A 17,848-nucleotide genomic window follows, 5' to 3' on the forward strand; every position below is an offset into this window, starting at 1 on the left:
CTTTTTGTAGAGTCATTGGTGTGTATCAAAAAGCAATTTAAGCGAGAACATGTTGGATTCTGTAAAACTCAGACTCAGCCAGAACGACACGGTCGACTTCTTCCACCATCAAACGGGGACTACAAGGTCCTGCGTCGACGTCGTACACGACCGCGTCTCTGGACCCTCCGAGTCGACGGACGCGACGTCGTGGCTGCCGTGGCGGGATCTGTGTGTTCTGTGTGAAGTCCACGGAAGAAAGCCGCCGAGATCCTCTCTGAAACGCACACTGAGGAACATGTAGAGCAGAGGGTCCAGACAGGCGGGCAGGGACACGGTCAGCAACGCTGTGAACCTGACAAACTCTGGGCTGGAGACGACTAGGAAAGGATGCTGATGATGATGAAGCGTGAAGGCGAGGAGAGTTGCGGAGAAGCAAAGCAGGCAATTGGAAAGGAGGACGGCGGTCACCGTTTTGGTCATGCTGGTGGCACGATCCTGGTGGACTCTATTGGGCTTTAAGGTCATCTTTTCACCCCCGGGCTGCTGCTGGTTCACACAACAGTGCGTGACCGTCATCAACAGGTAACAGAGGAAGTTGAGTGATAACAGCGTCGAGTCGTAACCCCAACAGATGGAGTGGTTATGATGAGAGACGGACATGCAGATGGAAGTGAGACTGTGTTCATCAGCTCTGAACAGGAAGGGACTAGCGGCGGCGCACAGCGCCAGGGTACAACAGACCGCCGCTACAACCTGAACGCCCCTTCTTTGCCCCAGCAGGAGATTCCTGCCGGGCGCCGCCTTGGGCTCATCGCTGCATCGCATCTGCTCGAAGACGACGGCCGTCATGAGGAGGACCCCGGCTTCGGAGGAGAGCGCGAACAGGACGCTTGTGGTCCACGGACGCGCTTCCACCTCCCACCACGGACAACCGCCGCCACGGTCCGCCACGGTCAGAACGTCTACCACGGCCAGAGTGCCACTCGAGAGACCCGTGATTAAGTGGACCCAGTGTAGGACACCCAGAAGATGCTGGACGGGGGGGGGTCTCGATGCAGAGCAGAAGATCGAGAACAGCACCAGGAAATTGAAAGTGACGGAGAGGACGATGATGAGCCAGATGACAAACTGATACCAGTAGGTAGCAAGCGAGCTCTGGCACGGATGGAATGGACCTAGAGATGGAGACAAAAATGTGATGAGATTTTGTTTTTGTTGCTGTCCCTTATTTAAATAGTGTAGGTGGAAAAACATATACTCACCAGGGACAGGAGAACAGCGAACAGCAGCATGTTCTGTAGCATCTACACTTGGTTCCATTGCCAAGTCGTCTGGACTGCCATATTCTGAGAAAATAGTGCAATATAGATTAATCTTTATGGCCAGCTTTCCGGGTTTGTGTAAATGCAAACATTGGCAAATGTGAGACGTGACGGGACGAAAAGCTGTATATAGGAGGGGCTTTTCACTATAGTGCCCCTCAAAAAGGTTTTGACTCACCCTGGAAGGTTACGTCGTCATAGCTCTCTTGTTGATTCAGACTTGGCTTGCTGTTGTCGTCAACACTTCCAAGGTTCCAGGGCGAGAAGGGGCTCCTTGACTTGGCCCAGCAGGGTGCAAACACACAGCACTGGTAGGCAAAGGGCAGCTCCGCTACCCTGCATATGGTACACCACATGAGTCATTCATCACTCCACAGACAGTATGCTACACAGCAAAGTATTAAAGGACCACTTTTCAACCTATCTTCATATAATAGGTCCTCACTAATAATCATGATAAAATGGCACAATTTTTTTCTACTCAGTTTGTGTCTCATAGGAGGGCTGTGGGCAGTTTAGAAACCGTCCTCCAGTGACATCATCATTAGGCAGATATTTTTTTAAACAAGATTTTTTTTTACAAAAATGTTTAGATTTTCATTATCGTGAGAACGATGGCTTCTATTTTCGCATTGCAACTTTTAAGGACTAGAAAGCCTGCAGTTTCTATTAGCTTTTATTCCCCATCGATGATGTCACTGGAGGACGGTTTCTGAACTGCCCACAGCCCTCCTCTGAGACACAGACCGAGTAGAAAAAATGTGCGCCTATTATAGGACCTATTATATGAAGATAGGTTGGAAAAGTGGTGAAGTAGTCCTTTAACATTAGAGTAGAACGTTTAAAACGGCAATGTTATGGGGTGTGTAACTGATATCTCCTATATTTGTAGGGAACCGTCAGAGGAGTCTATAAGGGCTCGTATTCAGGGAGGATTCAGCCTAAGGATCTGTATTTCTTATTTGGAGTTGGGAGGGAACGGAGCTGGTCACTAGAAAACAAGTGTTTAAGTAGCCGATCTACAACCTCACAACGCGGCGTGAAGCGTTGTGAGCTTGTAGATCTGCTATAGAGGGTATGCGTGTGACATCTTCAAACCCGGAAGTTAAGCGGGAACGCCTACTAAGTGACAAAAAACTACTTTCTGGCCTTGACAGCCAATACACCCAAACAGAAAAGTTGTATTTGATTGCATTAGACGACGTTAAACGACATTAAACTCACTTTTTGTCACTCACTTTGTCATTCCATTTGCCATTCACTTTATGCATGTGCATACCCTCTATTTTCACTAGTTTGGTTAGTGAAAATTATTTATTTTCTTTAGTTTGGTCATTTATTTTTTTGGCTCACGGGCTGAAACGTTTCGGCAACAACTGCCCTACAGTACCTGAGCCTGGGCAGGAGGTGCAGGGGGAGAGGGTCTCTGAGCTGAAGGCTCCTATACCTGAGCCTGGGCAGGAGGTGCAGGGGGAGAGGGTCTCTGAGCTGAAGGCTCCTATACCTGAGCCTGGGCAGGAGGTGCAGGGGGAGAGGGTCTCTGAGCTGAAGGCTCCTATACCTGAGCCTGGGCAGGAGGTGCAGGGGGAGAGGGTCTCTGAGCTGAAGGCTCCTATACCTGAGCCTGGGCAGGAGGTGCAGGGGGAGAGGGTCTCTGAGCTGAAGGCTCCTATACCTGAGCCTGGGCAGGAGGTGCAGGGGGAGAGGGTCTCTGAGCTGAAGGCTCCTATACCTGAGCCTGGGCAGGAGGTGCAGGGGGAGAGGGTCTCTGAGCTGAAGGCTCCTATACCTGAGCCTGGGCAGGAGGTGCAGGGGGAGAGGGTCTCTGAGCTGAAGGCTCCTATACCTGAGCCTGGGCAGGAGGTGCAGGGGGAGAGGGTCTCTGAGCTGAAGGCTCCTATACCTGAGCCTGGGCAGGAGGTGCAGGGGGAGAGGGTCTCTGAGCTGAAGGCTCCTATACCTGAGCCTGGGCAGGAGGTGCAGGGGGAGAGGGTCTCTGAGCTGAAGGCTCCTATACCTGAGCCTGGGCAGCAGGTGCAGGGGGGGAGGGTCTCTGAGCTGAAGGCTCTACAGTACCTGAGCCTGGGCAGGAGGTGCAGGGGGAGAGGGTCTCTGAGCTGAAGGTTCTACAGTACCTGAGCCTGGGCAGGAGGTGCAGGGGGAGAGGGTCTCTGAGCTGAAGGTTCCCAGACAGCTTCAAGTGGGTGAGTCCATGAAGACCCTCCAGGGAGAAGGAAGACAGCCGGTTGGAGGTGAGGTCACTGAAGGTGAGAGAGGTGAGGTTGGGGGGGGGGGGGGGGGGATTCAAATGCATCGTCTTACCAAGTTGTTCACTTTTTAGTTTTTACATGAATCATCCAAATCATTCCATACATAAACAAGACTATAGTTCCTTCAGTGCCCTCTACACTCATTTGAGACTCATTGGTCATTGCAATACTTTCCCACACGCACGCACACACACACACATGCTCGCACACACACACACACACACACACACGACATCGCACGATTCACACAGCTTAACTAACAGTCTAATTACAATAGTTTGCATAGTGTACTGCACTGTACAGACTCACTGTTCCACTTTTCATATTTACATTTACATAGTACATTTCTATAATAAAAAACAATGTATTCCCCAAATAATCTCTTCCAAAGGGTATTTTCTATATTTACGCGTGCATCTGAGGCACTCGGGTCACTCAACAGTGACCTGAGTGCCTTCATCTCCAGGAAGCTACAGTAGGTCTCCACATGGATCTCACCAATGATATTACTGGGAAAACACAATAACCATTTTGGGCGGGAACCCCTTTTGGTGTTTTAAGCATTACGTTGTACTTTAGCTATTGAAGAATAGCAGATCTACAAGCTCATAGCGCGGCACCGAGTGCCGCGCTATGAACTTGTAGGTCTGCTATTTTTTTTTAAACGGGAAAATGTGCCTCAAATCTTTGAATAATATATATTCTTTCAAGAGTTTCAGTTTTTAACTCAAATTGGACTGGGGGGTCCCTGGAACTACATTTTCAGATGGGGGTCGGCGGCATATTACATATAATTTTTGGGGTCCTTGACATGAAATATTGAGCACCACTGAGATAGAAACATGAGGTTTTTCAGGAAAAAAAAAACATTTTAAAAAGACATTTTTTTTATTTCGACGTCAGGCCTAAATTGGTTAAAACAAAGTCTCCTCTGAGGTTTCATCTGGGCGACTAAAAGCTTCTGCTATTGACTGTGACTATTTTACAATACTAAAACAGATGACTCACAGTCTTTGGATCTTTCCACATCCAGTGAGGTTGGGTAGACACCGTATCCAGTTGTAAGACAGGTCCCTTTTAGATGAGACACACACACACAGGTTACATGGACATTTGCCCAAAGGAAATAAATGTCCAATTCAGCATCTAAACATGCCTTCCCAAAGAATGGAATAATCTGGACATAAGGGTTGGGTTATTGTATTGTGTTATAGGGGCCTGGCAGTGGGCGTGGTTTTCCCCATAGAGATTTTAGTACAAAAACATTTTTATGTCTGTTATTATCCTGGTGATAATCTTTGTTTAGAGGTTTTCATTTTCATTTATTCACAGATCAAAGGTTTTATGGTCATGATTCACCAGGATCCTGGAAGGCTTGATTAAATATTTTTGTAAATCTCTATGGGAAAAAAATGAATGGCCGATTTTTCAGTGGAACCAGAAACCCACGGCCACTGCTATGCACTATTGTGTCTATTTGGTTATTGATGGGATATGATGTTTGCATGCATTATTGAAAATTAAGTTGTTGAAGTTAGATAAGAGAGTGTAGAGACAGGCCTATCAACTGAGACAGAATATGGGGCACAGTCGGTAGTGCTGTCGCCTCACAGCTAGAAGGTCCTGAGTTCGATTCCCACTGGGGACGCTGGGGGCGTGTTCTCTCCTCCGCGTCATCAGTGCCCATACCCGAGGCGGGGTTGGCGAAGGGGCCTTTCTGTGTGGAGTTTGCATGTTCTCCCCGTGTCCCCTAGGGTAGGTAGTACCCTCACAAAAAACATGCAGTAATCCTGGTCTCTAAACTGCCTCCCCCTGGCCAGCCTGGGCGCCTGATGGAGAGGAAAGGAACTGGTCGGAATAACGTGTTCCTTCCATGCGCTACGTCCGGCCGGGGAAACTCTCCCCTGTCAGGTGAAAAGAAGCAGCTTGGACTCCTCATGCATAGAAGGAAGCATGAGGTCAGTCCGCTGCCCCCCCCCCCCCCAGGTTGGCAGAGGAAGTGTAGCGCCCAGGATTACATTAGATAATTGACACTGGGTGAAAGAAATGGGTTGCAAAATCGTGGGATAAAAATCATATGAAAAAAAAACACAAACGGAGACAAAATATGAAATGCATGACTAATGCCTCCGATGCTTTGTTTAGATACATTTTGTCTTCTGATCTTCTGTGGCTGGTGGGGGTGTTTATTGTTGTCTCCACCAGGCCGAAGGCATGGGGAGAGAGTATGTTTAGTTGTCTCCACCAGGCCGAAGGCATGGGGAGAGAGTATGTTTAGTTGTCTCCACCAGGCCGAAGGCATGGGGAGAGAGTATGTTTAGTTGTCTCCACCAGGCCGAAGGCATGGGGAGAGAGTATGTTTAGTTGTCTCCACCAGGCCGAAGGCATGGGGGGAGAGTATGTTTAGTTGTCTCCACCAGGCCGAAGGCATGGGGAGAGAGTATGTTTTGCACTCCGTCCGTGTGTGTGTGTGAGTCTGTGTGTCCTTGTGTCTGTCCGTCCGTCTGCAGCTAATCTCCGGCACCGTTAACCCGGTCGATGCCAACTTTTGCACACACACTCCCTGGATGCCAGCGATGAACCTCCACGAATTTTCCAGATCGGCCTGTTATAGCACCACCAGGAGGCCGACTTTTGAAAAACACATTTTTTGATATTACTCCTCCAGATTCTGTCCAAAAATCCCGCAAATCGTTACACACTATCTCTAAAGTCATGTGTTCAAGACATCTCTGTCCGATATTTCATATTCCATACTAATTGGCTAATATTGGCTTTCAAAGTTTGCAGGATTGGCCCCGTTTTGAACAAAAAGCCTCAAATCATGAATGCAGCTTGCAATTTACGTGAAATCTTTCACAGACTTTCCTACTAGGCTGAGGAATATATCCCACCCTTTTCCCTTTGGCCTGTTATAGCGCCACCAACAAGTGTAAGAAGCAATGGCACCCTTTTCACATTGTTTTACTTTTTTTTTTATCCTATGATTTTGTAACCAATTTTTCAGCCAGTGTCAATTGCCTAAACTGTAATCCTGGGCGCTACTCTCCCTCTGCCAACCTGGGGAGAGCCCTGAACTGAGCTCGTGCTTCCTTCAATGCATGTGGAGTGAGCAGGCCTCTTCTTATCACCTGACAGGGGGAGAGTTCCCCCAGGTAGGACGTAGCGTGTGGAAGGAACACGTTATTCCAACCAAACCAGTTCCTTATTTCCCCTCCATCAGGTGCCCCGGCTGGCCAGGGGGAGGCAGTATAGAGACCAGGATTACAGCATGTTGTTTGTGAGGGTACCTACCTTAGGGGACACTGGGAGAACATGCAAACACAGAAAGGCCCTTTTGCCAACCCCACTTATAGGGTATGTGTGGCGGCGCTGATGATGTGGACGAGAGAACACACCAAAGCGTCCCCGACGGGAATCCAACCCGGGACATTCTAGCTGTGAGGCGACAGTGCTACCGACTGCGCCACAGCGCCCCCATGGGGGTGTTTATTAACCATGACATTGAGGATTGTTGTTGTTAATGATCAAATACGGAATTATATAGAGCGTCGCAGCCCCGCCCCCTTTCATGACGACGCCAGGCCCAGGAAATAATTCCCAATGCATTTTCCCTAATAGACATTTCAAAAAGTATTTATTTAAATACCTTTTAAGCGTCGTACGAAGCCAACTCGAGTCGTGACAAATCATGACAACGAACACAATATTTTGGACCAAACAAATAATTACAAAGAAGAAAAACAAATACTTTCTGAAAAGTCTATGAGGAGTCTCTCGAGGGGGCAGGACTGCGACGCTCTATTGCGGCTGTGGCTCAGGAGCTAGAGCTGGTCGTCCAATGATCCCTGGGTCGGCGGTTCGAATCCCGGCTCCTCCTGGCCACATGTCGAAGTGTCCTTGGGCACTGACACTGAACCCTACATTGCCTCCAATGAGTTGGTCAGTGTGAGCTCGCCACCATTGGTGTGTGAATGTGGGGAGTGAGGACGCTGGCGTCGACTGTTCGCCGCTTCACCTCCCAACATATGAATGAATGAACCATTGTAAAGTGCTTTGAGCACTTGGGAAAAACGCTATAAAAATGCAATTCATTATTGTATGATGAAAGAAGGGGAAAAATAGAAAATGAAGTTGCTCGTATCCTAATAATGACGCGAAGCCTGCAGAGCTAGTTCAGGCAGGCAACTCGTGAGCGAGCCTACCTGATCAGGTGACTGGTCTCATGCACTCTTTACCTGATCAGAGCTGCTATTTAAACCTATCTGCCTACCTGCTCTTTCCTGGCTTCTCTCCCACTGTGCGGTCGTACGCCGCTGCTGCTGTCTCCCTGCCTCGCTCCCTGCTAACCTAGCTGCTCATGTTTTTGCAAATCCCAGCACCGCCTCCCCAGCATCCACCTGTATACAGGCTCTGTTTCTAGATCCCCCTGCATGGGGATCTTATTAATTCCCCTGTTGTACTTGGCTTATCATTTATTTGTTTTTATCCCACGATTTTGTAAACCATTTTTCACCTGTGTCAATTATCTAATGTGATCCTGGGCTCTACACACCCTCCGCCAACCTAGTCCCCATATATGGGGGACATGGGGACAGCAACAGACTTGAACTCATGCTTCCTTCATGCCTGAGTGTCCAAGTTGCTCCCCCCTGTCCACCTGACAGGGGGGAGTTTCCCTGGTTGGACGTAGCGCGTGGAAGGAACACGTTATTCCAACCAGTTCCTTTCCCCTTCATCAGGCGCCCCGGCTGGCCAGGGGGAGGCAGTTTAGAGACCAGGATTACTGCATGTTTTTGTTTGTTTGTGAGGGTACCTACCCTAGGGGACACGGGGAGAACATGCAAACTCCACACAGAAAGGCCCTTTCGCCAACCCCGCCTCGCCTTATAATTTAACTAAAATGTTAATGTCACAGTGAATGAATAGGGACAGAGCCCTGACGCCAATTTATGCTTCATATACCTATGCTCAATTAGGCTCAATAAATATATATTCTAAATTCACTCTAAAAGTTGTCTGACTGAAATGTATCAATGTGTATGTCAATGCATTTGTAATGCTCTAAAGGTTGTGGCATGAAGGCACACTTACAGCTGCTGTAGGCTGGGCAGGAGTTGACAGATGGAACTGGGTACTGAGGAGATGTGGGTGCCTGTGACGCTTCTGAACGAAGAGATTGGAATATTGCATCAGTGAGATCAACAAGTGATAGCAGGTGATTTATTGATTCAATCCCATTCTGGGCGGGAGCCCCGCTTTTGGTGTTTTAAGCATTATGTTATACTTTAGCTATTGAAAAATAGCAGATCTACAAGCTTGTGGAGCTGCTATTTTTGAAAAGTCGTGAAAATTATTTCAGAGGGAACGTTTTTAACTCAAATCTTTGCTTCTGGGTCCCTAGAACAACATATTTTCAGATGGGGGTCGGCGGCCAATCACATATTTTGGGGGTCCTTGACATGAAAATGTTTGAGAACGACTGATATAGAAACATGAGGTTTTTCAGAAAACTGTCATGATTTAGAAGACCTACAAATACCTATTCAAAGATGTGTGCCGCATTTTCACGATTATTAAAAAATAGCAGACCTACAAGCTCCGCGCTATGAGCTTGTAGATCTGCTATTTTTTCAATAGCTAAAGCATAACATAATCCTTAAAACACCAAAAGGGATAATTCCCGCCCAAAATGGGTTTTAATCACACGATGATCTTTCAAATGACCCGACGACCACCCTCTCTGCCTCTCTCCCCCAAAACATCACAAAGAAACCCCTCCAGTGAAATACAATCCAAACAGGCAGCAGCTCTGCAGAGCAGGGAGGGTGGCCATGCAGCAGGATGGGAAACATTGGATTAGGGCTTTCTCCACAACTTCAACACTCTCCACACACGTCAACAACACATCAATGTTGGCAAATGAATCAGAGGGGGGGGGGGGGGGGGGGGCTGCTTGTGGGGCTGCTGGTGCGGGACACCATAATAGCCCATTTAGGCCTGAGCTCGATTCTACAAAATGTCTTCTAAAATCTAAATCATGAGTTTTCTGGGGAAAAAAACATGTTTCTATGTCAGTGGTGCTCAAACTATTTCATTTCAAGGACCCCCCAAAAAATGTATTTGGCCTCCGACCCCCATCTCAAAATATGTTGTTCCAGGGACCCCCCCAGAAGCAAATATTTGAAAGAATATATTCAAAGATTTGCGCCACATTTTCACGATTTTTCAAAAAATAGCAGACCTACAAGCTCGTAGCGCGGCACTCGGTGCCACGCTATGAGCTTGTAGATCTGCTATTTTTCAATAGTTAAAACACCAAAAGGGGTTCCCGTCCAGAATAGGATAATAATAAGGGATCCTGGGGTGGCTTGTTGTAGTATAGGGGACTTACAGGGTCTCCAGTCTGTTCGCTCCAGTGAGGTCTGGGAAGACTGTGATGTCTTTGGCTCCACTGAGAGATCTAAACACACAGATGAGATCGCAGGAGAGGGAGAGAGAGAAAGAAGAAAAAAGACACATGTCCGAGGGGTTTTAGAGCATGTGTTTGGTCTGGTGTTTACTAGCACGTGAAGTTAGAAATAAATATGTGATTGAAAAATACCAATGTTAGCACGACATGTTTTTCCAGACAAACAAACCCATAGGGCTTATTACTACTACGCCCCGTAGCAAGGAAGTTAGGATCCCAACCGACAAACAAATGGTCTGTAAGATGTGTGACACACGACAACAATCCGTACGGCATGTGAAGATACTACTCACTCAGTAAGCGTGGTGTGGGACTGATGGTGACTTACAGGGTTCTCTCACTCAGTAAGCGTGGTGTGGGACTGATGGGGACTTACAGGGTTCTGGTGTGGGACTGATGGTGACTTACAGGGTTCTGGTGTGGGACTGATGGTGACTTACAGGGTTCTGGTGTCGGACTGATGGTGACTTACAGGGTTCTGGTGTGGGACTGATGGTGACTTACAGGGTTCTGGTGTGGGACTGATGGGGACTTACAGGGTTCTGAGCTCCGGGAGACGCTGGAAGGCTGACTGGTCTAGAACCTGGACAGGATTGTTCTGGAGGTTTCTTTTGGGGGGAAGAATAACACGGCTTAATTAGCACCACTGTTAATGAAGTTGATGGTGAATAAATGCCTTTTATTTGCAATGAACCATTTAGTAATAATGAGATGTAAGGGAGAACAGACAAAGAAAATAAATGATCATGTATGATGGAGAATTGCAAACGTAAACAAGTTATTAATGTATTACATGTCTTGACTCTTTACATTTATGAAGAGTAATCTATATACTTCTGAATCGTGCTCATTATGTAGAACGATTACGTTCTATGGGATGCTACGGTAACCTACATGGTTTCTATGGAAAGGGTTTGGGAATGCTACGGTAACCTACCGTGCATGGTCTCTATGGAAGGTAACCTATGCTACGGTAACCTACATGGTCTCTATGGAAGGTAACCTATGCTACGGTAACCTACATGGTCTCTATGGAAGGTAACCTATGCTACGGTAACCTACATGGTCTCTATGGAAGGTAACCTATGCTACGGTAACCTACATGGTCTCTATGGAAGGTAACCTATGCTACGGTAACCTACATGGTCTCTATGGAAGGTAACCTATGCTACGGTAACCTACATGGTCTCTATGGAAGGTAACCTATGCTACGGTAACCTACATGGTCTCTATGGAAGGTAACCTATGCTACGGTAACCTACATGGTCTCTATGGAAGGTAACCTATGCTACGGTAACCTACATGGTCTCTATGGAAGGTAACCTATGCTACAGTAACCTACATGGTCTCTATGGAAGGTAACCTATGCTACGGTAACCTACATGGTCTCTATGGAAGGTAACCTATGCTACGGTAACCTACATGGTCTCTATGGAAGGTAACCTATGCTACAGTAACCTACATGGTCTCTATGGAAGGTAACCTATGCTACGGTAACCTACATGGTCTCTATGGAAGGTAACCTATGCTACGGTAACCTACATGGTCTCTATGGAAGGTAACCTATGCTACGGTAACCTACATGGTCTCTATGGAAGGTAACCTATGCTACGGTAACCTACATGGTCTCTATGGAAGGTAACCTATGCTACGGTAACCTACATGGTCTTTATGGAAGGTAACCTATGCTACGGTAACCTACATGGTCTCTATGGAAGGTAACCTATGCTACGGTAACCTACATGGTCTCTATGGAAGGTAACCTATGCTACAGTAACCTACATGGTCTCTATGGAAGGGTTTCCAATGAAGGCATGTCCTGGGATGGATGTGATGTGGTTGCTCTGAAGAATTCTGAGGAAGATGAGCATGCGAGATCACATCAGGCAAAAGCATACGCAGTTTTGGCTGCAGAAGTTGCATTGATGCATTTGTGTACAGTGTAGTAGTATATTCTGTTCAATTGATTCAGAAAAATGCACACAAAGTGCACAAAGAAGACCCGCACACCGTCTGCACTTGCAATACGAACTTTATTGGCAACTTTTCGGTCAAAGACCTTCTTCAGGCATCAGGTCTTTGACCGAAACGTTGCCAATAAAGTTCTGTTTCTGAGTTTCTGAATACATTGAGCCCTGCCTACACACCCGCCCTGTTTTCTGTTCAATTGATTCAAAATTAAAGATGAAACTCCTTTTCGTTTGTTACGCATCCCCGTCTGAGGGGAACATTCGGCAAACAATTGCAGAGCACAACAACGCGTCGTGCGTGACACATTATATTATACATGTATGTATGGGCTGTGTTCGGACACCAAACAGATTTGGTGTACAAGGGAAAAATGAGGGGGAAGTATACAGAACCGACCCTGGTCAAACTGAGGGGGAAGTATACAGAATCGACCCTGGTCAAACTGAGGGGGAAGTATACAGAACCGACCCTGGTCAAACTGAGGGGGAAGTATACAGAACCGACCCTGGTCAAATGAGGGCGAAGTATACAGAACCGACCCCATGGTCAACTTAGTATTCATTTACCAAGTATAGAGGTTTTAACCCATTCTGGGCGGGAACGCCTTTTGGTGTTTTAAACATTATGTTATGATTTAGCTATTGAAAAATAGCAGATCTACAAGCTCATAGCGCGCCACTGAGTGGCGCGCTACGAGCTTGTACGTCTGCTATTTTAGACAGACAGACAGACAGACAGACAGACAGACAAGACAGATTGTTAGACAGACAGACAGACAGTGGCCCCCAAAATAGCAAATCTACAAGCTCGTAGCGCGGCACTCGGTGCTGCGCTACGAGCTTGTAGGTCTGCTATTTTAGACAGACAGACAGACAGACAGACAGACAGACAGACAGACAGTGGCCCCCAAAAATAGCAGACCTACAAGCTCGTAGCGCGGCACTCGGTGCCGTGCTACGAGCTTGTAGGTCTGCTATTTTAGACGGACAGACAGACAGACAGACAAGACAGATTGTTAGACAGACAGACAGACAGACAGTGGCCCCCAAAATAGCAGACCTACAAGCTCGTAGCGCGGCACTCGGTGCCGTGCTACGAGCTTGTAGGTCTGCTATTTTAGACGGACAGACAGACAGACAGACAGACAGACAAGACAGATTGTTAGACAGACAGACAGACAGACAGACAGACAGTGGCCCCCAAAATAGCAGACTACGAGCTTGTAGGTCTGCTATTTTAGACAGACAGACAGACCAGACAGACACACAGACAGTGGCCGGGCCCCCAAAAATAGCAGACCTACAAGCTCGTAGCGCGGCACTCGGTGCCGTGCTACGAGCTTGTAGGTCTGCTATTTTAGACGGACAGACAGACAGACAGACAGACAGACAGACAGACAGACAAGACAGATTGTTAGACAGACAGACAGACATACAGTGGCCCCCAAAAATAGCAGACCTAGGGGGAACATATTTTCAGATGGGGGTCGGAGGCCAATTACATATCATTTTTGGGGTCCTTGGCATGAAATATTGAGCACCACTAATACAGAAATCATAGGTATTTCAGAAAACTGTCAGAATTTAGAAGACATTTTTTTTATTTTGACGTCAGGCCTAAATGGGTTAAACTAAGAGTACATAAATGTGAAGAGATTATATCAATGAACCCTGAGGATGTACAGTAGGCTGTATACTTGTCCTTAATGTAGATGCAGTAATGCTCCTATCTGGTCACCAGAGGCCAGTCTATGGACGGATACTATCATGTTCTCCCTAGTACTATTCAGCATTGGTGTTATGTTAAGGGCCATTCACACTGTGTACTTTAACTACAACTATAATATCTATTACAAGAGACTGTTTTCACGTTTAAAATGTAATTTATAAAAGCTGACTGAATACAATTGTTTAGAATGTATACCAGTGCTTCTCAATTCAGGGTCCGTGGACCACCAGGGGCCCTTGTGGGATTTCCAGGGGGTCCCCAGTAAACATTTAAAACACCAAAAGGGGACCTTGCAACAGGTGTGTGTAGTTGCTAACGAGCTTGTAGGTCTGCTACAAGTGGCATGCTACAGCTTGTAGGTCTGCTACAAGTGGCACGCTACAGCTTGTAGGTCTGCTACAAGTGGCACGCTACAGCTTGTAGGTCTGCTACAAGTGGCACGCTACGAGCTTGTAGGTCTGCTATTTTTCAAAAATAGCAGACCTACAAGTGGCACGTTAGAGCTTGTAGGAGGAGACGGTGAGATCATGCAGTGTTGTGTTTTTGGCAGCAAACTCATTTCAGTCCCTTGAATAGTTTTAATTTAGTTTCCATGTATTTTTCGTCAGTCACTTGTCTACGTCTATGTCTATAATAGAAGAGTGAGAGAATATTTCAGTGTGTCCATTCATACTCACAATGCAACCGTTTTGATGTCTTGTATCACGTGGTATTAGTCAGAAATAGGAATATTATTTGGATTATTTACTGTATGTTCAATTTGTGTACATTGTGTGGAGCATCAGACAGCTGTCAGAGTGGTGGTCAAATATGACATTTATTTTCTATATGCAAAGGTGAGTTGTCATGTAGAACCGACAGCATGATAACATTTCGTTTTTTTCAACATTATTGGCTAAATGTACAGGCTGTTCACATGCAATGAAGACAGGAAAAACAAAGTGCTCGTTCTGGTACTACACCTGGTTTACACTGGCGTGCTGCACAGCTGCTACTGATTACAGAAATCTTCCGTTTTTATTCCCATTCTAGATAACATCCAGAGAGTGTATTACTCGGTTTCAACTTAATCATCACGCTAAGAAATGTATCTGAAAACATTATAGGGTAGAAATAAGCCACCTACGAGTAAACTGGTAAAGCTGGCCGAATATCTGATTTGTAAACAAACATCCACACGCTGTCCTGCGTAGCATAGCTACCGTCCCATCCCCTGAAGGGATGCGACGCTCTGATTGGTTCAGAAACTTCATAGCAACCGTCTGAAACTTCAAAATAAAATGTCCACCATTTCCATTTCACTACGCCTTTAAAACACTTTTCCCTTTCCATAACAAACACATAGTAACATACAGAAGTACATTATGACAATATTGGTGAAATACACTTGTTACAATTTATGAAGACAAATGTACTAAGCAGAGAACAGACCCACAGGTCTCACAAAAAAACAAGACGATAAATATACCCTCAATCCTTGGCTTAGAGTATTCCACGGTGGCTCAGTGGTTCTGTGAGTTGCCTATGGTGTGAGAGAACGCTGGTTCGGGACAGGTCAAGATTCGTGACCTCGGACAGAGGATTGAGGATAAATCAAAAATAAATCACTCTTTACCTTTTAGCCAACAAGTCAAAAGTCAAGACAAGGACTAAAGGACTAAGGATAAATCAAAATAAATCACACTTTACCTAAATGTACAATTGAAATGTATTTAAGACCCGACTCAGCGCCGTCCGAGTTACGTCCCGATAGGCAGAGAATAGTATATATCAGTAGCCCCTAGTTTCCATGTGCTGGCAATAGTTGGAAATTACACGTCCACCAGGGGGAAACCTTGACCAGGCTATGGTGAGTATGCCAGTATGGCCACATTATGCGTGTACTATGTTGGCAGCAGTGCTCCGTTCACGTTTGTTTATTATATTAGTGCTGTCTTCCGTGAGACCTGGCTTAATATGGTCAATACTGAATCCCCCCCCCCCCTCCACCTCTTGCTATAGACAGACATGACATGACATGACATGACATGACATGATGTGTGTCAAACAATTGTCACACATGGATGGATGATTAGCATTGTTTATTTATTTATTTCCGGGGGGAATGAATGAATGAATGAATGAATAAATAAATAAATAAATAAATAAATAAATAAATAAATAAATAAATAAATAAATAAATAAATAAATAAATAAATAAATGGATGGATGGATGGATGGATGGATGGATGGATGGATGGATGGATGGATGGATGGATCATATTTCCGGGGGCATTTCTCTCCAGGTGAGGACAACGCCATCCAGTCAACCAACTATGGATGTCAGAAGATCAGGCATCATCTCGTATGTTGTATTACTTCTACTACTACTACTACTACTACTACTACTACTACTACTACTACTACTACTACTATACACACACACCTCACATTTTGCTTATGCAAATTAGTGGGCTGCGTCCCACCTGCTTTGTGGGTGTGGTTTCGACTACTTTGTGGGAGCTGTTTATGCAAATGAAGGGCGTGGTTCCGGCTACTTTGTGGGTGTGGTTTATGCACATGAAGGGGCGTGTTTCCCGCTACTTTGTGGGAGTGGGTTATGCAAATTTGATGGGCGTGGTTTCGGCTATTTTGTGGCTGTGGTATATGCAAATTAGTGGGTGTCAATTATGCAAATTAGTGGGTGTCGCCCGCCTACTTTGTGGGAGTGGTTTATGCAAATGAAGGGCGTGGTTCCGGCTACTTTGTGGGTGTGAGCTATGCAAATTAGTGGGTGTCGCTTATGCAAATTAGTGGGTGTCGCCCGTCTAGTTTGTGGGAGTAGTTTATGCAAATTAAGGGCGTGGTTCCGGCTACTTTGTGGGTGTGGGCAATGCAAATTAGTGAGTGTCGCTTATGCAAATTAGTGGGTGTCACTTATGCAAATTTATGGGTGTCGCTTATGCAAATTAGTGGGTGTCGCTTATGCAAATTAGTGGGTGTCGCCCGCCTACTTTGTGGGAGCTGTTTATGCAAATGAAGTGTGTGGTTCCGGCTACTTTGTGGGTGTGGGCTATGCAAATTAGTGGGTGTCACTTATGCAAATTAGTGGGTGTCGCTTATACAAATTAGTGGGTGTCGCCCGCCTACTTTGTGGGAGCTGTTTATGCAAATGAAGGGCGTGGTTCCGGCTACTTTGTGGGTGTGGTTTATGCACATGAAGGGGCGTGTTTCCCGCTACTTTGTGGGAGTGGGTTATGCAAATTTGATGGGCGTGGTTTCGGCTACTTTGTGGCTGTGGTATATGCAAATTAGTGGGTGTCAATTATGCAAATTAGTGGGTGTCGCCCGCCTACTTTGTGGGAGTGGTTTATGCAAATTAAGGGCGTGGTTCCAGCTACTTTGTGGGTGTGAGCTATGCAAATTAGTGGGTGTCGCTTATGCAAATTAGTGGGTGTCGCCCGTCTAGTTTGTGGGAGTAGTTTATGCAAATTAAGGGCGTGGTTCCGGCTACTTTGTGGGTGTGGGCAATGCAAATTAGTGAGTGTCGCTTATGCAAATTAGTGGGTGTCACTTATGCAAATGTATGGGTGTCGCGTATGCAAATTAGTGGGTGTCGCTTATGCAAATTAGTGGGTGTCGCCCGCCTACTTTGTGGGAGCTGTTTATGCAAATGAAGTGTGTGGTTCCGGCTACTTTGTGGGTGTGGGCTATGCAAATTAGTGGGTGTCACTTATGCAAATTAGTGGGTGTCGCTTATGCAAATTAGTGGGTGTCGCCCGCCTACTTTGTGGGAGTGGTTTATGCAAATTAAGGGTGTGGTTCCGGCTACTTTGTGGGTGTCACTTATGCAAATTAGTGGGTGTCGCCCGCCTACTTTGTGGGAGCTGTTTATGCAAATGAAGGGTGTGGTTCCGGCTACTTTGTGGGTGTGGGCTATGCAAATTAGTGGGTGTCGCTTATGCAAATTAGTGGGTGTCGCCCGTCTAGTTTGTGGGAGTAGTTTATGAAAATTAAGGGCGTGGTTCCGGCTACTTTGTGGGTGTGGGCAATGCAAATTAGTGAGTGTCGCTTATGCAAATTAGTGGGTGTCACTTATGCAAATGTATGGGTGTCGCTTATGC

The 17,848-nt window shown here is 46.3% G+C and overlaps 1 protein-coding gene across 1 annotated transcript; it reads right to left on the minus strand.

Annotated features, from left to right (window-relative positions):
- LOC306923723 (leucine-rich repeat-containing G-protein coupled receptor 5-like) lies at positions 1-14,980 on the minus strand. The gene is made up of 10 exons (XM_079501995.1): positions 14,872-14,980; positions 11,829-11,900; positions 10,583-10,654; positions 9,969-10,037; positions 8,669-8,740; positions 4,583-4,648; positions 3,440-3,565; positions 1,483-1,640; positions 1,245-1,328; positions 1-1,157 (listed from the first exon to the last, which is right to left on the minus strand). Exons 1-10 carry the CDS (start codon positions 14,916-14,918, stop codon positions 109-111), a joined length of 1,815 nt encoding a protein of 604 aa, XP_079358121.1. The 5' UTR covers positions 14,919-14,980; the 3' UTR covers positions 1-108.
- Positions 14,981-17,848: the final 2,868 nt, after the last annotated feature.

The sequence above is a fragment of the Electrona antarctica genome, assembly GCF_951216825.1.
Source record: "Electrona antarctica genome assembly, chromosome: 5".
Taxonomy (NCBI): Eukaryota; Metazoa; Chordata; class Actinopteri; order Myctophiformes; family Myctophidae; genus Electrona; species Electrona antarctica.